Raw genomic sequence first — 24,605 nt, 5'->3', positions numbered from 1 at the left:
AATGAGGGACGCAGGGATGAAGACGACAGGTCCTGAGTTCCCTTCTCAGCCTCCACTGGCGGTGGGGTTTTTTTTTTTTTAAAGATGAAAAAAACCCAAATTTCTTTCATTTCCACCCACGAATAGACGGATCAACAAAGAATTTGAAAAATTAGCCGGAGAAAAAAGTGCCAGCAGAAAGAAACAGCTTCAGTGGAAAATAAGACAAAAATGTAAGAGATGGGAAATAATGAAGGCTCCGAGTTTTGGATAACATTTCTCTATGGCAGCTGAATTGTAAAGCAAACTCAAAGAAGAGTACTACACAACGGAACCCCAGATGCTCCTTCTCTGAGCACACCCGGCTTGCTCGGCTGCATTTATGCCTGTCCGGCTGTATTCACTTCAAGTCATTTCAACCCTAAGAAACAGTGATTTGGGCCTTGGGAGAGAAGGCGGGAGGAGCTCAGGGCCCAGATCCTCACCCTGCAGCTCTGATGTCTTTTCACGGTTATGTAGGACATCTCATTAAAAGACCAAAAATAAAAACCGATCACACTGCTTTGGTCCGTCTAAAAGCCTTCCAGACCCCCTCTTTCCTTTCTACGCTTGGCACCGAAGCTCTGATACCACCACGGGGACGACAATGGCATTATGGGGCCAAGGGACCGGGAAAGCGGTCTCAACTTACTTGGAGTGGCTGCAGACCCAAAGCCCCCGCTGGCCGAGCTGAATGGGTTTTTGTTGGCCGCATCCAGGCTGGGTTTCCCTCCAAGGCCACTGAAGAAACCTCCCCCTCTTCCAGTGTTTCCAGACCCAAACACGCTCCCGCTGGAAGAGGGCTGCTGAAAAACAAAAGGGGCAGGAAGCGAGATAGGATGAGGGGTCATCATCAAACGGCAGGCCACATCCGCGGAAAGAAGGCGCTCACAGCTGGGACAAATGGAAAAATCAAGAGCAGTCTGATTAGTTCTGGGACGGATGCTCTAACCACCACAAAAGAAGCTGGACCCTGGACAGGGACTTCCTACGAGTCAGAAGTTCTCAAGCTGTTCTGTGTCCACAGTTCTCTGAAAACGTGACTTATGGCGGGAGGGAACTTTGAATGTTTATCTGCCTTGCTGCCTGCACCTCTGCTTGACGCGATGCCAGGGGCAGGAAAACCAGCCCCTCAAGAGTTCCCCTAAATGAGAAAGTTTAAAAACATTTCTAGGCGATTATGAACACCACTCACTTTGACTCCCTAGTATTTGGCTGAACTCCTCAGCAGCTGATGCGAAGTGATTTACAGCGTCTTTTCTCCCCATTTGGGCACTTTTATTTCATAATGACTTTCCCATCCTGCAGAAATAAGCTTAAATTAGCTCCATTGTTGAAATGATGACCATAGCTGAATTTTGTCCAAGTCTGCAAATCTTATGCTCAGAGGATGCTGCTAACTTAGGGCGCGTGCTGACTCAAAGCTGTCTCAGGAACCACACGCTTTATTTCTGTCTGGAAATTGGTGCTTTAGGGAAGACCAGTGCTAGATTTGAAGGACCATTAATATTAGTTAAGTGTGAAGTCTTCTTGGCTGTGACGGAGGCTTTTAGAAATGGGTCACTGCACAGGAGCCTTAGAGGAGTGTCCTTCAAAGGCAGGCAGAGCGGTGCTGAAGTCCGTCTTCTGTGAGATGGGAATAATGAACCACCCAACTCCAAAGAGTGAGTTGGGGCGCCTGGGTGGCTCGGTCGGTTGGGCGACCCGCTCTTCATTTCAGCTCGGGTCATGATCTCATGATTCGTGAGTTTGAGCCTCGCGTCGGGCTCTGTGCTGACAGCACGGGGCCTGCTTGGGATTCTCTCCCCCCCCCCCCGCCTCCCCCCGCCCGACGTCCTCTACTCTTGCACACCTCAAAATAAATAAACATTAAAAAAAACCCAACAAAAAACAACCCACAAAATGGCGAGTGAATTAAGTGTGCTAAGAAACGTGATGCACTTTAGAATCGTGCCTGGAATATCACTGTATGTTCAGAAAACGGCTGCTTTTTAATATTTTCACAACGATGACAACAGGCCAACGACTGAGGACGTTCTACATACTAGGTACCTTTCCAAATACCTCACGTGAACTTACGTAATCCCTACAAAAGTCACACCTCCAGGGCACCCCCCCAGGTGCACAGCCACCACCCTGGTCTGAACCACCTCATCCTGACTCGTTCCCTGGACTACACAATTTAGCCGGGGTCCTGTTTCCGCTACAACCCATGTTCATGCAGCATCTAGAGTAACACTTTCTGGCAGCAGGCAGAGCATTAAACTCCTATTTAAAAATTCCACAAGACCCTACATGATCCGGCCCCTGTCCGCCTCTGACATCATCTTGTATCATATCCCCCCCGCCTCCATGGTTTAGTTACAGTGGTCTCTTGTATTTGAATGTGAGAGGCTAATTTTTACCGGAGGGTGATGTACTCATTGTACCTGCTTGTCTCTCCTTCTCTCCCTCCTCCCCAAACCTCTTTGAAACAACAGTAAGAGTTTTACTACGACCATTTAAGGATGAGTAATAGCTTTTAAAAACCTGGAATCCAATCCAATCATAAAAGCATAGGCTCTGATACCTAGTAGCCAGGCTTTGCCAGGAAGGAAGAACATGGCAGTGAATGCAGGCAGCGTGTAGAAAACACCAGACTTTTTAGCTGGCTTCCATGCATCAGGCTGAATGAACTGCCAATCTACGGATCTTTTTGCTGTACCCAAAAATGGCAATTTTGGATGGTTCAACCTACATTGTAAAACTATGACTTGAGAAATAATGACTATCTGTAGAAATGAATAGAAGGGGATGGCAGAAGTAGCTGTGAATTGATAGTTACTGCATCCTTATAAATGGGTTATTAGAGAGAGTTCCATTCATTTTAATTGCAGTAAGTTACAATAGTTTTTAAAACTTTAAATCATGGAAAATCTCAAAAGTGTACAGGAAGTAGAAGGGGCCGCCTGGGTGGCTCAGTCAGTTAAGTGTCTGACTTTGGCTCAGGTCATGATCTCATGGTTCACGACTTCCAGCCCTGCATTGGACTCTGCACTGACAGTGTGGAGCCTGCTTAGGATTCTCTCTCTCTCTCTCTCTCTCTCAAAATAAGTAAACTTAAAAAAAAAAAAAAAGTAGACAGAAGAGTACAATGCTCCTACCCTATACTTATCCAGTTTCAATGAACTCACAGCCAGCTGAGTCTTTTTTCTTAAGCTTCTTTATTTTGAGAGAGAGAGAGCGCGCGCGCGCACAATGAGGGAAGGACAGAGAGAGAATCCCTAGCAGGCTCCACACTGCAAAGCCCCATTTGGGGCTTGAACTCATGAACCACGAGACCATGACCTGAGCCAAAGTCAGATGCTTAACCAACTGAAGCACCCAGGTGCTCCATCTGAGTTTCATCTATACCTCATTTACTCCCCTCACCTTTTATTAGTATGAAGCAAATCCTAGACATCGTTTCAACCACGGATTCTTCTAGTATAAATCTCTAAGATCATAAACTATAACTATTACCACTATCATGCCTAAAATATTAGCAATAGTTCCTGAGTATCATTAAATAGGGAGCTCCCAGATCCAACCTCGTAATGTTACCAAAAAGAAAAAAAAAAATCAAACCTGAATCTCCCGAAGCCTCCAGACCCAACCCCCACTTCACAGGAAGTAACAGAGGACAGGGGACCAAGTTCACTTGGGAGCTATAACATGGGAATGCAGTCAGCAACCAGATCACAGGAAATTCTACAGAACAATCGACCTGCTTCATTCAACAACCGAATGATGAGAAACAACGAAAGGAGGCAGGACATGGAGGGGTCACCACCTATAGATCGAGACCCTCAGGGGACCTATCATGCAGTCCCAATGTGTGGACTGGATCCGATCCTAATTCGAAGAAACAAATGTAAAAAGGAACAAGAGACATTGATGAGGCTCCTTCAGAAAGGCATCTCCTGACTATGTAACCTAAATCCTTTTCCCTGATTACTATCACGTCATCCTGCTTTATTCTCTTTGTAGTACTAAAACTATCTGAGATTAAACTATTTTAATAAACACCCATCAAATGTGATCTTCCAATCCATGAACATTGGATGTCTATTTATTTAGATTGTGCGTTTCCTTAAACAATGTTTTACAGTGTTCAGAATGTTTTGCACTTGCTAAATTCATTCCTATTATATACTCTTTTTGATGTTACAGAAAATGGAATTTTCTTGCATCCATTTTCTGATGGTTCATTGCAAAGGTGTAGAAATAGGTTTTTGTTTTTGTATTGATCTTGTATCCTCCAACTGTGCACCCATTCGTTAGTTCTAATAGTGTTCTAGCGGATTCCTTAGGATTTTCTATGTATACCTGACCATGTTATCTGCAGATACAGTTTTACTTGTTCCTTTCCCGTCTAGATACCTTTGATTTCATTGTCTTGCCTGACTGACCTGGCTAGAATCCACATATGCCTTTTGAGATTCATCCACATCGCTGCATGCGTTGGTATAAGCGTTCTTAAGTCTTTTTTATGGACTGATATTTTCAGCTCTTTTGGGTAAATACCTAGGACCGGAATTGCTAAACCATTAACATCAGTGTATATTTAACTTACTGACAAACTGCCGAACGGTTTTCCAAATTACCATCTTATACTCCCACCAGCGATACATTAAGAGATCTATTTGCTCTAGATCTTTTCCACGTTCTTTTTGTTAGCCCTTAAATTTTAGTAATTCTAGCAGCTACGGAGCAGCGTCATATTGTGATTCCAATTCGCATTTCTCTGATGACTAACAATGGTGGTCAAGTTTTCACATGCTTATTGGCCATTCGCGTACCCTCTTTTGTAAAGTATCCGTCCACGTGTTTTGCTTTCTTTACATATTCTGGACAGAAGCCCTTTGTTTGTTACGTGTATTGTAAATATTTTCCCCCAGTGTATGCCCTGTCCTTTAATTTTATCGCAAACTCTTTTGATGAGCATCACTTTGTAATTCTGATGGCAGTCTAGTTTTTACATTTCCTTCCTTTACGGCTAGTGCTTTTTTGTGTTCTATGAAATCTGTGTTTCTCTAATAATGGTTCCTTAGCAGTGGCATTATTGACATTTCGGGCTGGATAATTCTTTGTTTTAGAGGGTTACAGAATGTTCAGCAGCATCCCTGGATTCTAACCCCTAGATAGCATCCCCTACTCGTGAGGACCAAACAGGTCTCCAGACATTGTAATTGTGATATTCCTCCAAAGGGGTGAGGGGCAGAAGTGAACCCATTTAAGAACCACTGATCTATTCCAAGGTAGCAAAGATCTTTTTGCCTTTTTACTCTGGTTGTCATGTTTAACATCTCCTCATAACCATACATTATTTCCCTCTAGGTCCTGAGTCTTTTTAGCTGCTTTTGAATTTTTCGTTTTGTATTTGGTTCTCAGGAGCTGATCTATGATGTGTGTTGGTATGGCTTTCTCGCATTTATTCCGTGCAGGGTTCACAGTTTCTTTGATTTCTGGATCCCTGTTTTTCAATGCATTTGGAAAAGCTTGGCCATTTTTCTTCAAACATTTTTTTCCCCCGTATTCCATTCGGTCTCCTCTCTTTCAAGGACTCCGATCACACATACAATGGACTGCCTGATACTGTTGCACAGGTCATTAATGTTCTGTCAGGTTTTTTTTTTTTTTCCAGTCTCTCTGAGCTGCACTTAAAAAAATAATAATTTGTGTATGTATATATATATATATATATATATACATACACACACACACTTATTATTTTAAGCAGGCTCCATGCCCACTATGGGGCTCGACCTTACCACCCTGAGATCAAGTGTTGCATGCTCTGCTAACTGAGCCAGCCACGCGCCCCCACTCTGAGCTTCATTTTAGGTAGTTTCTACCGATGTCTGTTCAAGTTCACTGTTCTTCTGTAGTATTCCCTCTGCTGCTATGCCTGTCTAATCCTATTTTATTTCAGATGCTAGATTTAAACTTCAGATATCGATCAGGACTTTCTATTTATTTTCGTAATTGCCAATGCTCTGCTGAGATTCCTTATTCAACCGTTCTTTTCTCTTCCTGTAAATCCTTGAGCACAACAGTTACTTTAAAGTCTCTGCCTGCTAGTTCTAGTATCTAGACCAGCTACAAGTTGTTTCTGGTTGTTCTCTAAAATATGATTGTGGGCACCCTTCGTTTTTGCTGCTTCGCAGTTCTGGGCAACAAGAGATTACACAACTGTGCGAGTGCTTTCTGCTTTTTGGTCCTGCCTTTACTTCCTTTCCCTCAACAAAAGTGGGGGGTCAGTGGAGAGGGATGCTTTTTATATTGAACAAGTCATTGTACTTGCAAGTCTTTTAGGCCCTGGTTGTTGTTCTTTTTTTTTTTTTTTTTTTTAACATCTTTATTGGGATGTAATCCATATACCATACAACTCACTGATTTTAAAGTATAAAATCCAATGGTTTTTGGTGTATCACATTATTAAGTTTTTAAAATGGTGGCAAAATATCATCTTGTCATTTTAACCGCTTAAGTATACCATTCGGTGGCACTAATTCTATTCACGATGTTGTGCGACCATCACCACGGTCTATTTCCAAGGCTTTTTCATCACCTCAACCCAAATTCTCAACCATTAAGCATCACTCCCATTCCCGCTCCCTAACAGCCACTGGGGGTCTCTGGTCTACTTCCCTGCTCCATGAATTTACCTGTTGTAAATACTTCATGCAAGTGGAATCATACACTACTGGTTCTTTTATGTCTGGCTGACTTTATTTAGCATAATGCATTCGGGGTCCATCCACACGTAGTATGACTTGGAACTTCTTCCTTTTGGAGGACTGAAGAATATTCTACTGTGTGTACAAACCATATCTTGTTTATTCAGTCATCTGTTGATGGACACTTGGGTGCTTTCTTCCTTTCAGCTATTGTGAATAACACTGCTGTGAACATTGGCGAACAAGTGTCTTTGACTTCCTGCTTTCAATTCCTTTGGCTATCTACCCAGTAGCGGAATGGCCGGGACATCTGGTAGTTCTGTGCTCAGCTTTTTGAGGAGTCACCAAATCGTCTCCCACAGCAGATACACTATTTTATATTCCAACCAGCCTCGTGTGAGGACTCCAATTTCTCCACGTCCTGGTCAACACCTGCTTTTCTCGGTTTTTGTTTTGTTCAATAATAGCCACTGGAGGGCTATGAAGCAGTGCTCTCATCGGTCATTTGTTTTGCTCCCCCCCCGTTGCCAGTAATTTCTTCTGGCTTCTTCTGTACTTCTTGCCAGTACATTTCCTCAATCTGCGGCATGACCTTCCTTCCACCTTCCCAAACCCAGACCTGACACACGCCCCCAGAATCCGCCGTACCATCACGCTCACCTACGTCGGGCTCCCCTCTCTGGAAGTCAACTCCACAAGGCGTTCTGCCACTCTGAGTCCCACTGGGACAGACCGTTTTCTCAAGATGGTCACGGCAGTATTTCTAGACCCATGAGCTCTTCTAGAGCAGGAGGTGAAGTCTATTCCCCTCCTTTTACAGCTGGGTGGGATTGCAGGACTGCTTTGAATAACAGGATGCCACACAAGTGACGCTTTGTGACAAGGTCATAAAAGGTCATATAGCTTCTGCCTGCTCCCTTTCTTTCTTGAAATTTCTCCCCGGAATCCAGTCACCACGTTGTGAGGAAGCCCAGGCCACAAGGAGAAGCCACATGCTCACGTTCTAGTCAAGAGCTCTAGTTAAGTTCTGAGCCAACAGCAAAATCAATCACTGGAGATATATAAATGCTGTTAGGTTTTGGGGTCATTTGTTACACAGCACAAGATAATTCGAATAACCACAGGGTAGGTGTGATTTCTCCACTATATGGATTTTGCTTGCTGTTACAACAGGAGTTAAGGTCTTCTGGATCCTAGCCAGAATCTACCTTCTACCCTTAAGATTTTTCTGAGGATACTCCTATCATCTGAAAGTTCATACGTTTTTACAGTGTGCATCACGCGCTAGCCACAGTCCTACAAAATGAGCACACGGCAATAAATGCAACACAGAGAGCCCCTTGTTATCAGTAAAAAAAAAAAAAAAAAAAAAAAAAAAAAATACTGATTTGAACTTCTGGCCCCTCCAACTGCAAACGTAATTTCTGCGAAGGAAGAATATGGGTAGGGCGGCGGGGGGCTAGTGACCAATTCGGAGTTTATCACAGTTAAGTTTTCGATCTCTCGGCTCCACATCATGCCTGTGAGTCCCCCGTGTGGCTCCAATTGATTCATTTTCCTAGCTGGATAAAATTCTATGCCAGGATAATACAAATTCATCTACCCACTGGAATACTGATAAACATTTGGGATGCTTCTAGTTTTTGGTTATTATAACAAAGTTGCTACAAACACTCCCATGACCGGGTGCCCATGCTCTTGAGTTTCTCTCAAAGCACACACATGGGAGACGGAGCTGCCTGTCTTTGTCCAATCACGCCACCTTGCAAGGTGGTTGTACCAAATCACAACCCGACCAGGGGTGGAAGCAAATTTCCTTTGCTCTGCACATTCGCTGGCATTTGGTATCGTTGGGCTTTTAATTTTTGCTGTCGTATAGGTGTAGATCTCTTTGTTGTTTTGATTTGTATTGCTAATTAAGTTGAGTGTGTTTCTTGGTCCTTTGGCTACCCTTTAGCTTTTATAGTCTCTTATTTTCTCTTCTTTACACAAACTGTAATAAAATATACGTAAAACTTACCGACTCCAGTGGTTTTAAGCGTACGATTCAGTGGCATCGAGTATACTCACGATGTCGTGCAACCAACAGTATCTTCTTTTTAGAAAACCTTTTGCCTATTTTCTCTTGTGTTTAAGTTCACCAATTTTCTGTGTAGAGAGCTCAATGGCACGTAACTGTTTATAACCGTTCAAGACAGCAAACATCGCTTTAGTGCTCTAAAAGGCTCCTCTGTATCCCATGTTTAATGCCCTAAGACCAATCACTCTTCTGATTTCTATCATGCAAAGTTTCGCCTGTATTTGCCTCTTTAGGTGCCTGTACTCTCGTGTCCGGCTTCTTTCACGTAACACTACGTCTGTGGGATTTACCCCTTTTGCCTCGTAGAGAAGCAGCACGTTTGATTTCGCTGCTTGACAGTATTCCGCTGAATACACATATCACAATTTATTTATCCGTTCTTCAGCTGGTATGCATTTCTTGTTTTTAGTTACTATGAATATACCGCTAGGGACACTCGTATCCATACCTTCTAGTGAACAAAGGCACTCGTTTCTGCTGGTTCTGCTGGTGTCTAGAAGCAGATACGCTGGGTCAATAGGAATTTTGTGTATCTAGTTTTGACAGTAGCAGGTGCTTTTCCAAAGCGGTTATACGGATTTATGCGGCCCCCCCCACCAACACGTGGGAGTTTCTAGTTGCTCCACCCCCTCACCAATATTGGGTATTGTCAGCCCTTTCAATTTTAGCCATTTCGGTGGGGGTGTAGTTGTCTTTTTTCTTTTTGATTCGTATTGTTTATATATCCTGAATGCAATTACTCCGTCAGTTTCATAGGCTGCAATTTTCCTATTTCATGGCTTGCTTTACCCCAAAATTAGCAGAGCCGTAATTTTAGTGGAGTCAGATTTTCCTTCTGCCTGAAGAGTATCTTTTAGAATTTTCTTCAGGTCTGCTAGGCATAAATTCTCTCAGTATCTGTCTGAAAAACGTCCTGATTTCCCTTCACTCTTTAAAGATAATTTTCATGAGGTCTAGAAATTCCAGGTAGATAGACCGTCTCTGGCTTTCACTGTCACCGCTGAGAAGTCAGCTGTGAATCCAACTCTTGCCCCTTTGAAGGTAACCCGTCTTTTCTCCTGAGCGCTTTTAATGTTATTTCTTTATAGTTCTGTATAATGGGGCTTGGAATCAGTTTCCTTTTACGCATGGTTTGGCATTTGTTGGATTTTTGAATCTGTGGGTTAGTGTTTTCTACTGGTTTTGGAAATGTGTCTTTTTCTCTAATTCTGTCATACATTCTTTCTCTTTCTCTCTTCTCTGATCGAATGTTAAATTTTCTAAGATTTTGCTTTTACATTTTCCATCCGTTTTGCTCTCCATGATGCATGCCAGATAACTTAATCTGACCTACCTTTTATAGTTCAAGGGTCACCAAAGTATATAGTACCGTGGGCTAAATCCAGACCACTGCCTGTTTTTGTAAATAAAACTTAGTGGAAACATGATCACGCTCATTCATTTATTTACGGTCTACGGCTGCTTTTGCGTAGCATTAGGCAGCTGTGATGGAAACTACATGTGGCCCTCAAGGTCTAAAATATTTACTATCTAGCCCTTTGCACAAAGTTTGCTGATCTCTGTCCCAATGTATTATTACTCTCTTCGGCTGGGTCTAGAGATTTTAGATTTCCAGGATCTTAAATTTCAATTATATTTTCTATTAAGTTCCATGTGGTTCTTTTTCAATTCAGCTATGACACTTTATCTCCCATTCTTTACTAGTATGCCCAATTTTGCCTTTTATTCCTACTGGACTCGTAAAACGATGGCTGCTTTATAGTCTAGGAGTCTTTACAAATGTATGTCTGATGTGTATTCTGGCCCTTGCTCACAGTTCCTTGTTTCCTTTTGTGACGGACTCATTTAGGCGTGGGAATCAATGTCCTTACAAAGTGTCCAAGGCCTAGAGTTAAGTTGCTTTTCGTCAAACGGGGTCGGTGCTGCTTCTGCCGGACATCTGCAGACATCACCATCCTACGATCCTGTCAGGCCACATTCACAAGCCGAGACCAGTGAATCTGGAGCCCCGGCTCGCCTTGGGGGAGGGTCTCTTTTAGACTCCCCACTTTGTGCACATCTCAGTGATCTCTGTCCCTTTGTCCTTTGCAACTATTAAAATAGGAAATGATAATTTTCTCAGATGAATAAGTGCCCTCATGGCAAAACTGGCTCTTATGCTCCAATCACTTCCACAGGCACTCATTTTCCTTCGTAAAACACCTTGTCGGCTGCCCAGTGCTTTTCAAACTATGGTTTTATGTTTTGTCTGCCATGTTTAGCCACGTCCGGCAAGGAACCCGGTTTAAATGACTTAACCTGCCGTTACCAGCTCCGAAGTGCCAAAGATCACGGACTAGGGCAGAGCCTAGCCTTCACAGGAAAAGGATGATAAAGAAAACCCCTTCTGGAAGATGTGGAAGAAACATCTAATATGCCTGCTGTTTCATTAACGGACAAATACCAAATCCACCTTTGGAAAGCCACCATCGCGTCTGATACATCAGAGTATCTTTCTTTATTCTGATCTGAAAGCAGCTGGCATGTGATGTAACAACGCATTTCCTCCGGGCCCTGCTGCTTTCATGTGTGGAATGGGGATAATAACGGCACCTCCCTTAGAGAGGCGCTAACGATTACGTGAGTCAATCTGTGTAAAGCCCTTAAAACCGTGTGCACACACAGATAACAGCTAGACACACTGAAGCAACTCAGGTCACCGAAACGAGGACATACAGCTTAGTTGAGGGCCCATACGTGGTTTCTGTTCAAAATTATTCTCTTTGTCTAAACAACCATTTAAGAAGGTAAAAACTATTCTTAGCTCAAGGACCTTAAAAAAAAACCAGAACAACAAAGAACAAAAAACAAAACACCACAAGGCCGAGGAGCAGATTTCAGCCCACGAACTGTAGGTCAACCCCTGGCCTAGCAGAACAGGCAGAAGATTGATAGAACTCACGCACTGTGCTTTTACAGTGCTCTCCTAGAGGACTGTCAAAAAAAAAAAGGGGGCTCAAAATTGTAGTGATTCTCTTGAATCAGAGGCTGAGACTTCCGTGTCCCCAAGGGAGCTAAAGAAGGCAGAGCTTGAGAACCATGTGAGGCTGTTTGCTGGCGTTCGACACACAGTTCGAATTGATTACGCTGTGTGGGAACAACGTGGATGGGTCTGACACATGTGGACACGAATGGAGGCAAACACACATCATTTACCTGGCCGAAGACTGTCCCGCCCGTACTGGCTGCTTGACCAAACAAAGAACCAGTGTTGCTAGACCCAAAACCTGGAAAATAAGAAGAAAACAAGTTTAACTTGGATGAGTCTTTTACGACATCAAGTATTTTGTTTTCAGATGGCATTCTGAGATAACCGGATAACGAATGGACTCGGGAATAAAATCTGTTTTCCTATATAGGCAATGGAGAAAATTGAGTAATGAAGGCCTTTCTCGGGTCATTGTTAACGTTTTATTAGACTGTAAATTCCCAAATCCTGAAGACTGAATCCTTGTCTCCTGCCAAAGCCCAGGCTGGTACGGACTACAGGGTGGGCCACGCTCAGGATAGCTTTTCCTTACTTTGCGGTCAAGGAGTCTTTCCAGTGACTGACTTAACGTCACAAATGTTTTTACTCCTTGGTTTCCTGTGATCTCAAACACCAGGTTCTCCTGAGGTACTTCCTCTTTTTTCTAGGTGGCGTAACAGGGCTGAGGTGCTGCTATGAACTGGGCCTGGGAAAACCAGGCGGGACTGCATGTTAGCAACCAGAGAGCCTGAGCCAAGGAGCTGGAAGATGGGAGTTCCATGGTCATCCCTGTCACTGATCTCTAGGTAGGTGAGCTCAGGCAAGGCTCAATTCCTCCACCAGGGCTGGAGCAGACTGCTCAGGTACCTTTCCACGTTGTTACTAGATGAAAGAAGATTGCTTCAATGGTTCATACTTGTGTCTGAACAGTTTGATTATACTTGTGCCTGAGGGACTGTCAAGTTCAGACTGCAGAGAAAAGGATGCTCCCAAGAGCGCGCTGAACACCCTTCTCTTTAAGCCTCCCCAGGCCTTTCCCCCTTGCGACACCACATGAGCACATTCCCCAGAACTCAGGCCGGCCTCCTGACAGGGCAGCAGGTGGAGCTCAGAACTGTCTTTCGGCACTCTGTCTGTCCTTGGAGCTGAACCTGGCAGGAGCTTAACAAACACTTGCTGAAGGAAGGAAGGAAGGAAGGAAGGAAGGAAGGAAGGAAGGAAGGAAGGAAGGAAGAAATTTCCATGCTAATAAATTATAAACCATCTGCAAATAAATCATCACCAAGTGAACGAATGGGCAGTCACTTATACTCTTGCCCACCAAGAAATCATTAATCCCTGTTTCCCCCCTGCGGCCTAACTGCTGAAGAAATCGCCTTTCCTTAGATAATTACTAGAAATGGAAACTTAGAAAATATTCTCAAATTGTCCTGTTGATAACTTGTGGAAGTGAAAGCAGCTGAAATGGACACGCAACAGTGGGTTATGTTTTACTTTAAAAAGTAGTAACATTTAGGGGTGCCCGGGTGGCTCAGTCGGTTAAGTGCTGGACTCTTGGTTTCGGCTCAGGTCACGATCTCGCGTTTCGTGAGCTTGAGCCCCGCGTCAAGGCTCTGCGCTGACGGTGCGGAGTCTGCTTGGGATTCTCTTCCTCTCTCTGCCCCTCCCCTGCTTGCGCGCTCTCTCTCTCAAAATAAATAAATACACAAACTTAAAAAAAAAAAAAAGGAACATTTAAAGATTTGGGTTGTCGTTTTTTTCTTTAAAGTACGCTGAAAACAGGCAAAAAACCCTTTTCAAATGTAAGTATCTGCCGTTCTAGCAAGCAAGAAGGTGTCAGAGGAGGCAGGATATGAAACGCTGGCAGGGCAGTGAACTAGGACGAGGCACCCCGGAGTCTGGTTCTGGCTCCACGATTAGCACCTCATGACATTAGATGGGTCTCCTCGAGCCTTGACGGTTTGGGACGGAATAGCCTCCAAAGCAACTTCCAGATGTAAAGGTTCCGATTTATGAGTCGTTCGTTATTTGCCAGGACCTTAAGCTAAAGACACCTGCGTTCTTCCCCATGGAACTGGCTAACGGGAGAATCTGCTGAGCAGCCCAACTGCAGCCATGGTGACGAGGCCAAGGAAAGTCGCGAGGCCGCCAGCGCTCCAAGCGCCCTTTTTGCATTTCTCGTTTTCCCTTTTCTTTTAACTCAAAAGCGATACAGGGTTTTTTTGTTTTTTGTTTCCTTCCCCCGCAAATATTTCAAATGACAGAGAGGACAGAGTCTTCCGTAAATTCTTACCTGAAGCTTGACAAAAGCTAAACCCAGAAGATGACGTGGTCGTGGTGGCGGCCGAGGTGCCACCGAACACGGAGCCTCCCTGCCCGAAGCCGGGGCTCTGCCCGAACGCGGGAGGGTTGCTTTGGCCAAACAGCACCCCTCCTGTGTTGGCAGAGGACTGTCCGAACGAGAAGGAGCTGGAGCTGCTGGTGCTGGAGGAGGCACCGAAGACGTTCGCGCTGGTGGACGCGGAGGTGGAGGCCGCGGGCTGGCCGAACGCGGGCACCGAGCTGAACCCAGGCTGGCTGAAGGAAAAGACGCTGGCGGGGCTGCTCGTCGCCTGCCCGAAGGCCGGGGCCTGGCCGAACGTCGTCTGTCCGAACACCCCGGTGGCCGACGCGCCAAAAGCGGGACCGCCGAAGCCGGAGCTGCTGGCGGGCGGCGTGGCAGCGGCGGTGGCGGCCGCGCCGGCCGCGCCTCCCGCCTGTGGCCCGAACAGGCCCGGCCCGGAGCCGGCGGCCGCCTGCCCGAACACGGGGGCGGCGGACGGGGCGGTGGCCGCGGGGCCGGCGAGCTGACTGAAGGCGGAGCTGGAGCTGGCGGCGGGCGGCTGAGCGAAGACAGGAGAGCCACAAGTGGCGGTCCCAAACGCCGCGGTCTCCGCGGCCGGGCTCGGAGCAGCGCCGGAAACGGAGCTGGAGGTCGTGGGGGGACCTGGGGTTTCAACGGCCACGGGGACCGCGCCCGGGAGGGTAGCCGCGGCGGCGGCAGGCGGCCCGGGAGCCGAGAGCGTGGAAGCGGGGGAGGCCAGTTCCGTCTTGACGTCAGGGCCCGCGGGGGCCGCTGGCGTGGCCTCCGCGGCAGGCGTCGCGAGACCGCCGCCGGACGCCGCGGGGCCCGGGCTGCTGACTGCGGGCTGTGCCAGAGCAGGCTCTCTTTTAACCGGGTCAGAAGTCTGCGGAGGAGCCTGGGGAAGCGGGGCTGACGGCGGCTGCCCCGGAAGCGAGGTCGCGGACGCCGAGGCGTCGCCGTCGTCCGGCTTCTCGGATGAGGCCGAGGACGCGGCCTCTTCCGCGCTCTTACCAGAGGACGCGGGCAGGGTGGGAGCAGACCCTGAACTCAGGAGGCTACCAAACGACATCATGGGGAACAGCGTAGGCAGGGGAGCGGCAGTTGTGGCTGACGGTGGGGCAGGTGGGGGCGCTGTACTGCTCGTCTGTTGGCTTCCGAAGGAAAAACTAGTCTTGCTACCACTTAGGGACAGCCCGCCGAAACCCAGAACTCCAGAGGATCCCGCACTGGCTACGGGCAGAGCGCCGAAAATGCCAGTCGAGGGACTGCTAGTGCCCGCGCTGGTGGTGGCTGCCGGAGGGGCCCCTGTGGCTGCGGTCACAGAGGAGGTCACGGGGGGTTCTGCGTGCTTCCCTAACACGGGAGGGCTGGTAAAACTAAACCCCGAGGGGACAGTGGAAGTCTTGGTTGGCTGTGCGCTAGTCAGGCCTGTGGATGGAGCCTTCACGGCTGGCTTTGTAGAATCGTCTGCTTGGCCAACCCGCAGTCCTGAAAAACTGCCCAAAGTCTCTCCAGCCAAAGAACTCGGAAACAGAAGCTCTCCCAACTTGGATGGCGGGGGTTCCGGCTTGCTAGAGGTGGTGGAAAGAGCGATTCCAGAAGGGGCCGCAGGTCTGCTGCTTGAAGGCGCAGACTCTGCCGGAGAGGCAGCGGTGGCTGCAGTGGTGGTTGATGCGGTCATCCCCGAGGGCGGCGAGCTTTCAGGAACCGTCTCATAGAAGGGTTTGCCTCCCCCACCAAACGGGAACGCGTCGAGCTGGTTTGGCTCTTTAGTGGGGGGTGCTGCCCCTAGCAAGAAACAGAAATGAGAAAATGGGTTGGATTTAGCGCAACACGACCCATCACGTTCCAAGCCCAGTCTCCCCTCGATACGGTAGGGACAGATGTTCAACCACAGCGCTTTTCCTCGGGGACACAGAGTGAAGGCTTTTTCACAGGAGCGCTCGCTCTCAGCTCACCCGGGTGAGGAAGGCAAATGTCCTTTTCGTGACCGTTACGTCACAGCAAGCACACAGCACCGTGTGAATACAGGAAATTCACAGTACTCTCCCAAAAGAGAAAAAAAAAAGGTATCTTGTCTCGTCTGCCCCGTGTGCGCTTTCCTCGAGAACATTTGTGACGCGGTGCTCGCCTATGGACCGCCCGGTAGGCCGGGAGTTGATCCAACATGGAAATTCCTGCTGCGTTTTTTACGGACTAAGAAAGTGTCAGTCCACAGACGACTATTTTTACGCACAACAAAGGGCTACTTCCTAGTGAGCGCTTTTACAGAGGCAGTGTGGCCTCCTGGTCAAGGGCACGGGCTCTGGAGCCGGGCGCTCTGCCGCTTGCTCGCTGCACCACTCTGGACAAGCTACTTTACCTCTCTGGGCCTCAGTTTCCCCATTTGGAAAATAAGTGTAGTAAGAGTAGCTACCTCAAAGAGCTGTTATAAACATAGAATGGGATACAGGTAAAGGTCTGGTCAAACAGTAAGTGGTCGATAAATAAAAGTAACCCACTTTTCTAGTTTACGAAGTAAAATTGGTCTATTACAGTGTTTACTGATATTTCTAACTCCATGTTGTTTTAAGAAGTCTGGCTGTCACAAATTCTTGGGAAGGCCGCAGGGCCCCAACTCCCCGGGGGCCATTTCCTGTTGTATCACTGCTGTTACGGAGCTGCCTATGGTTCTGGATCGTTGTCTAGTCTCGTAGTGATTCAAATGTTTACAGAATTACCACTGCATTTCCCTACTGTCTGACTTATGACCTCCGCCGGTTATTATTTTGTTCCTCTTAATCCTTTTAGATCACGGAGTTGTTTTTGCTCTGGAAAGTGGGACAGGGGAGAAGATGAGCCGCGGGGGTATTCTGCCACATCTAAGTGGGCAAAGGTTACGAAAACAGTTTAAACAATCACTATTGTAGAAAGGAAGGAAGGAAGGAGACCATCAACCCTTTAAGTGCCACAGACAAACCAGGTTTAGGGAGTCTGCTGTGCTTTCAGCCCCCGATCTGCCCCCAAATCTTAAGGGACCCCTTTTTTCCCAAAACCTCCTCCACTCGAGCTGGCACAGAGGACACGCTCAAAACACGCTTGTTGAGCGAACGGAGGAAAGACGGTCAGTGTGTTGTTCATTATAGGGAAGATCTGGAAATAACCTAAATATTCGGCAGGTAAATGGGTTCAATAAATCACAGAAACCATGTGGCCATTAACACGTGACATTCATATAAGATTTCCAGTAACACTGGAAAATTCGTAAGAGCCTGTGTTAAAGGAAATGAAGCAGAAGAGGAAACAAAAGAAATACAGAACCTGAGGGGTACGACATGGGATTTTAGAATGTATCACTTTCATAGGAAGAGCTTGCTTTTTCAAATAAAGGAAAAATCAACTTAGTTCTTTAAACGGAGAGCTAGAAGGCACTTAAAAAATACATTTGGTTTCTTTACAGGTCCTCAGATTCTCTTAACCATTAAAAAGATGTCGGCTGATGGCTATGTAACAACACACAGAAGGACGAGTGTGTTTGCCGACAGGTTATCCGGGAGAGAAGACGAATCCGGTCTTGTGAGGATGAGCAGACGGAGAAAGGAATTCTAATTCACATGTTAACATCCGCATTTAAAGCCCAGCCTTGCTTTCCCAGAAGCAAATCCGTTCCTTGTTCTGAATTTAAAAAGTCAACAGGAGTCCTCCCCTTTAGTTTCTTAAATGCGGCTTATTTCGAAGGCACACTGTCAACACCAAACTTGCTGCAGATGCTTTAAGCAAGACTCAGCGGCAAGGAAAATGTCAACACATCTGTACAAAAACCCAGCACCTGTTTAGAGAAAACACAAAAGAAACGCTGCGCCGTGCAGGGAGAGACTGTACCTTGTGCGGCAGTGACATTAGAAGACGGGGTTGGTGTGATTATCCCAAAATTAAAGCCAGTCCTAGGGAGCGCAAGGAGAGAGGTTAAAGAGGAACAAACACCGAAGGCACAATCCTGCCCTTCTTAATGTTACGTTCACAACTCATTTGTACGATCGATCTGCTCGTAGGCACTCACAACCGAGACGATAAACGACAGCAGAGTAAAAGCGTGGATCTCTCAGAGGCAGGAAGCCGCTCCCAGATCTCGAGGCGGGGAGCGGCAATCGGTGGGCGAGGCCAGGAGGCCCCGGCGGGGCTCTGCAGCCTGGGTGGGGACCCGTGGTGCGGAAAGCTAAGCAGTGACGGAGATGCACCGGGCATGGGGGGCGTGGGCACGGTGGCTGGGGCAGACCGTCTGCCCCGGGACGGAGGCAAGGGAGCCGGGTCAGGGAGAACCCCTGAGAAGCCACCCCGAGATCAAAGGGCTCATCGGGAGCACGCCATGCCGCTAGCGGACGTGGAGGAGAGCACGAACTCCGAGCCCTCGGCTGGGAAAATCCGGTCCGAAACCTTTGTGGACTCCCTCTATCAACCTCTCTCTCTCCTAACGTAGATTTTCTTCAGGTGTCTTGACCTAAGTCAAGACACCACGGTCAAAGGACAAATTCGGCACAAGCGGGAACCAGAAGAGATGACCCACTGTGATCAAAGTTCAAATGGCGAATTTAAAACTACAGTTCTAAGGCATCAGGGGCCAAGCACGGCAAATACAGTAAGTACTGTTAAGGACTTAGGTTTTGCTTACCCATCAGTGCCTTCCTCGAATGGACAAAAACCATCCAAGAAGATGTGTTAGAAGCATTTTATCACATCACAAAAAATAATCCTTTCTTTGTCTCAACCTTGGTGACGAAATTTTATCTAACAGAGGTGAGCCACTGACCCGGGGACCCAAACCTTTTCACCTTATTTTAAAAATGGGAAGAAGAGTATCCGTTTGCAGCAGCGAAGACTGTTAAGTGTTTGTAAAAGAAGCAGTAACTCCCGGCGCCAACCTACTCTCTCAAAGTGGCTCCAAACGATCTTTGAGAGGATAAAACGACGACTTACATTAAAGAAAAAGTAATCTGATAATTTCCCCCTCAAATTCTATTCTAACCCCTCTTGCTCTTGACGTGTTATGGCTGAAGGACACTCAGGAAACAATGACATCGGGGGAGAGACTGTGGGAAGCAGAATTCCAGTCCCAAGAGCACAAAGTGAAAGGGCTTCAGAGGCTTTTCTACTGGACCTGAGCACGCAGGCTTTCCACGGGCAAAAACCTTCGGACAGGTTTTTATCTCCGCTCCACAGAGCCAGCTCCCCTCCGGGAGGAGGAGGACGCTCCGGCCCCCTTCACGGGGTTCAACAGAAGTGCCTCGGGCACAGAACAAAGGCACCCACCCTGTGAGGCGAATCAAGGCTCCCGTGGAATGACGGCCGGAAGACTTTTCCATTTTTCAAAATGACTCAACTTTACAGGTACAGTCATCATTATTCTTAAAGAAATGGGACAGGAACATTTCCCCTTATCTCCACAAGACCCAGATTTCCAAAGGGCTGTGGTCCTTCACCACCTCCTCTCAGTGGAATGTAGCGCCCTCTCGAGCAGGAAAGCCAATCTCAACGTCACCCCCAGCCCCCAGATGGCGTCGGAACGCAAAGAGGTCAGTGTCATAAGCTAGAAGACCAACCACAGAATCTGACACAGACCCACTGCTCAAAGAAAAGGAGGCTAACCCTAGAAAGCAAAACAAATACATCTATAGTAACACATATATACACTTGGGATGGAAAATGGGAAATACAGTTGGCCCTTGAACAAGGCAGGGGTCAGGGGCCCCCACCCCCATGCAGCTGGAAATCCATTTAAAACTTCCGACTCCCCAAAACTTAACCACTAATAGCCTCTTGCTGACCGGAAGCTTCACTGACATCATCAACAGTTGGTTGACCCACGTTATGTGTACGACACGCTGCCTTCTTACGATACGGTAAACTAAGAAAAAATATTACGGAGAAAACCAAAGGAAAAATACATCCATGGTATTACCGGAAGCTACGGGGAAAAAAATCCGCGTGGGAGCAGACCCATGCGGTTCAAAGCCCCGTTGTTCGAGGGTCAAGTGCAGGCCTGCACGAGGATGATAAGCTAGTGTTGCTGACATCCTATGTGTTACTGAAGGTGGTAAGAGCTCTGGGCTCATATGCATTTAATAAGCAGATACATATACCTACTGACGGTAAAACCGGGGGAAGCTACCTATACGGTTGCTGGCGATCTGCCACAAAAATGAAGTTTGTTACTGACCCTGATGGAGAAAATGAGAAAGGCTTGCTGAACTGCCCAGCAGCAGATGGGGTAGAAGTCACAGCTGTTTCTATCTTGGATGCCCCTGGCCCTGAAATTATGGGAAGAAAAAAAAAAAAAAAAAAAAATGAGAACATGACACGAAAGCTGTTAGAAACACCGTTCCAGGTTGTCGTTCTCTGCGGGTCCAGCCTGTGGGCCTCACCGTGCTCTCCGACAGGTCAGGTCGGCATCAAGGCCCACGAACTTACTTGCTCGCCGGCTCTGTCAGTGTTAACTCCAGACCAAAACAGGCCACGCTCTCCTCTCCGGAAAAGATACCAAAAGAACTCGAGGGTAGTTTAAATTGAAACCACTGAAAGTAGTTCTATAATTTTATGAGAATTTATAATAAAGTTTTAGAATGATGGAAATATACACTGAAGGAAGAAAAAAAAAAAAAAACCCAAAGAGAAATAGGTTAGTATGTGAAATATCTCTGAGTAGTGACTTCATGACCATTTGCTTTCTCCCTACCTTTCTGTATTTCTCAGAGTGGATGGTTTTATGTTTCACAAATAACGGCTTTTTTAAAAAAATTACAAAGGTCATACGTGAGTACTGCCACACAGCAAAGCTAAAAGTGCAATCCATTCTCTTCCCTAGGTTCAATTTCACTGTAACTACTCATTAACGGTCTGGGGTATTATCTTCAGTTTTCCCCCTACTGCTCCACTTTAAGAGGGGGAGGAACAGGGAACGCTACATTTAAAAAGCCCAAAGCAAATCACACGTTAAAAAAAAAAAAAAAAAAAAAAAAAAAGGACATTCTCCTCAAATGAGTACAGGGTAGAGGATTTTTAAAGCTACTATAAAGCAATGTGGTGTGTATAAGGGTATCTTGTGCAACCTTGGTCATCATCTTGAAAAATCAGAAACGATCTCAACTATCAGCACAGTACTGGTAAAACTTAACAGGGTGCAGGTCCTCGGCTGCAATTAAGACAAGTGACGGAGAGGGGTGTCAGATCTGGAAAGATGAACAGAGAATGTATTGTAATGGGGGGAGGGCAGGTACCAGGTTCCAAATCAATAGACACAGGATACACCTATTTTTGTTTGAAAAACAACAATGAAGTAACCTTCCAGACACGCAGATTAAATTAAGGGTGGTTATTTCTGGAACTCGAATTTAAGAGGCAGCGTTCACTTTCTACCTTATAGGTCTCTTCACCGCAGATGGTTTTGTGCATTTATGGTAGTTTTATAATCAGAAAGACAACAACGGTACTTCCATTCTTAATTAATAAGAGAACTATTTTGCAAACTTGGAGACAGTATCTTCAGGGAGATTTTTCTACCCTCAGACGTCCTCTTCCTTTGGTTACCCAGCATGTGAAAACACAAGTAAACGTCTAGCAATGAAAGACAGGATTTCACAATCACTGCTGAATCATGCACGTCAGAAATATCTTTGCAAGTCCCGCTAACTGTTTAAGACGTAGGTGAAGCAAAATTTCTTAGACTTCCTTAGTTCTTAAGTTCAGGAGGGACAAAAGCTCTCTAAGGTGGGCCTTGAAGAGGCTGGGATGTGTGGTCTTTCAAAACTTTCCAAAACATTAGCCAGAAATGGAAACCAGCTTCTTAATCTGAATCCTTAATAATCCTAACGGAATTTTCTTCTAACTGAAAACTTCAGATCCCAGTCAAGAAGGGAGACATGGCTCCCTCCCCTGGAAAGCCTGCCCGGTAACAGCCAGTCCTGCACTAATCCACATTCTGGACAACTGAGGGGTACGCACTAACGAGTGCAAGGCCTATTTACTGAAGATGAACCCAATATCCAGCTTTCGATTCTAGAGAAAGGCAGAACGACTGTGCAGCTGAGGAGAAGACGATGTTCGGAAAGTGGGCGGCTCGGTCTCTAACGGAATTTGCCTGGACACCCACCTGGGAGCATGAGCGAAAACAAAAGCCGGAGCCCAGGGAGTGGCATACACGCAGAACCGCGGGCGGCACAAGGCCCCAGAAGCCAAAAGGAACACAGGCCAAGTAAAGGGGCAGTAAAGAAGGGGCCAAGGGAAGGGGATGCTGCGAAGACCCCACATCATCAGCATCTACACAAGAGAGCTCTTCTGCTTGGATTGGTTTGGGCAATGTGGACCCCTTGGTCAAAGCACTGACGGTGACTGTAAAAACTACTAATCTGAGCTAAGGATAACTCAGCTCGAATGGGTACTGGGAATTGTGTGAAGCCATAAAATCGGGACACTGACATCACTATCGTCTACTCTGAAATTTTTCTATTACCACAGATCTGTTTTCCTTTCCGCATTTTGCAAGCTTTGAATGACCTGTGAACCAAGAGGACTTTTCAGTCCTTTTAGTAGAAGAATACAGCTCGAGTTCCACTCCCCTCCCGTAACTTTGATTGTCTGGCAAAAGGCCAGTGAAGACAACACAATTGCTCCTTTTCGGGAAAAGCATCTTAAGGAAGATTTTTCTCCTACTGCGCTCAAATTTCAGAAGTCTGCAGGGCTGATGAAGGGTCACAGATTTCCTGGACATTCTTCATTGACTGAAGCCTTCCAAATATCTCTTTACTTGATTTCCTATGTCAGTGGCCTCTGTGATCTAGAATACTAAACTCTCTTGTGGAGGGTTTCTTTCACCTTGATTTTCACTAAAATGAAAATGCAAACTGACCTGAGGCTTTATCACCAGATGACAACTGACCGGACACTGGCGTGGGCCCCGACGGCTTTAGGGAATTTATTAGAGATCCCTGTAACAGAACACAGGCAGAACATTCATGTGAAACAATTAACCATCCTTTAGAATAAAGAAACACGTAAAATGAGAACATAATTTAAAAGTAAGCAAGCATAAACTTTCATTTAGTTTAATTTTTAAAAACCTTATAATCCAAAGTCAGTATGTTTAAATGCTTATCGTGTGTAAGAGTATATCAGAGCATGGAATATTCTGCAAGCTCCAAGAATACAGTCTTGCCTACCTAGCTTGTGGCTATTTTCCCAGCACCCAGCACAGTGCCTGGCGCATAGGAGGCACCGGAACATCCGGTAATGAATAAGGAAATGAATGAAATGGGTTCTGGCTCTCAGTACACGTATAATAAAATTAAAAAGTGGAACTGTTCAGCTTCTCCATCTCCAGCAAATGTTCCTTTACTCTTATTGGTTATGACTTCTCCTTACCCATGTGTTGTTCTCCAAGGTCAACACAGAAACCTCCAGAAGAAGGACCAAATGCTAAACGCTTAAATGCCATTGTAACAATCAGAGAGCCATGCTGAGAACTCACAAGAGGCAAGTTGTGAGGTTCAATCTCAAACACAATGTGAAATTACTCCTCTCAGAGACAGGTGAGAGTGGCAGAGAAACCAGGTCTTCTCAGGGAAGGTTTCAGGGATAGCTTGATCTATCTGTCAGCTGTCTCCAATTGTTTTCTTCTGGATTAACTGTTTACTATATAACTGCTTACAAGATTTTTGTTAAGAGACGATGCTCATCAGGCAAAAGCCTAAGCGTAGACGTAAGGGATACCACCGCGCACGCAAGCTCCGAAAAACAGGGATTGCGGGAGAAAGCCGGAGAAGCCACCCCGCCAAAGCACTGATCCTGAAAGGTACGATGTAAAAGCCACAGAGGGAAGAAGGTACAAGAGCCGGCCTCCAGCTCTGGCTCCAGCATTTCCTAATCGTGTGAGCTTGCACCCGTCACTTGTGCCTCAGGTTCTCATTAGGGAAACACGCATAAACACCTGCCCCGTTCTACCGCACACGGTTGTCGTGTGGGTTATTGAAGGTAACGTCCAATGAAAGTAAATCACACGCCCAAATCACCCAAACGATCGTTAAGGTACTGGAACTGTGACCCAAGATTCCTAGAGGCAGAATGTCAAATGGCCTACAAAGACAACCTCAGGTCCTGACTGACCTACTGTGTCAAGACTGACATAAATTCTAGGGAAAGGATCACAGGTCTTTGTCGGACTTATAGTTTGTTAAAACAAAGCTGAGACTTGAAACAGTACTGTCTTCAAAGACAGACGTTGCAAGGCCGTTCACGAGAGCAAAAACCAGGAAGTCACCTGTTTAGCCGGGTTGGCAGCTGCCGGAGTCACCGCTGGGTGGGGCGCTTTGGCTGCAGGGTATGGCACCGAAGAGCTGAGAAACACAAAAGGGTACACTCAAGAGAAAGGCACGGGGGTGAAAATGACCTTCATCTCTGTGCCTGCCTTCTAGCCAATAAATGATACCA

At 46.4% G+C, this 24,605-nt stretch overlaps 1 protein-coding gene across 9 annotated transcripts in view; it reads right to left on the bottom strand.

Moving 5' to 3' along the window:
* The window catches only part of NUP214 (nucleoporin 214), a 94,721-nt gene that overhangs the window by 14,850 nt on the left and 55,266 nt on the right, over positions 1 to 24,605 (bottom strand). For 7 of the 9 annotated variants that reach the window (XM_049630369.1, XM_049630376.1, XM_049630405.1 and 4 more), the window contains 7 exons: positions 24,436 to 24,511; positions 23,029 to 23,107; positions 20,344 to 20,434; positions 18,012 to 18,073; positions 14,100 to 15,938; positions 11,995 to 12,065; positions 671 to 824 (listed from right to left, as the gene is read on the bottom strand). In XM_049630369.1, coding sequence (XP_049486326.1) covers positions 671 to 824; positions 11,995 to 12,065; positions 14,100 to 15,938; positions 18,012 to 18,073; positions 20,344 to 20,434; positions 23,029 to 23,107; positions 24,436 to 24,511 — 2,372 coding nt within the window. The remainder of the gene's footprint in view (positions 1 to 670; positions 825 to 11,994; positions 12,066 to 14,099; positions 15,939 to 18,011; positions 18,074 to 20,343; positions 20,435 to 23,028; positions 23,108 to 24,435; positions 24,512 to 24,605) is intronic. The other 2 variants (XM_049630385.1, XM_049630389.1) reach the window with 2 other exon arrangements.

Source organism: Panthera uncia, chromosome D4 (genome assembly GCF_023721935.1).
Source record: "Panthera uncia isolate 11264 chromosome D4, Puncia_PCG_1.0, whole genome shotgun sequence".
Lineage (NCBI taxonomy): Eukaryota > Metazoa > Chordata > Mammalia > Carnivora > Felidae > Panthera > Panthera uncia.
This window is presented reverse-complemented; position numbering and strand designations above follow the sequence as displayed.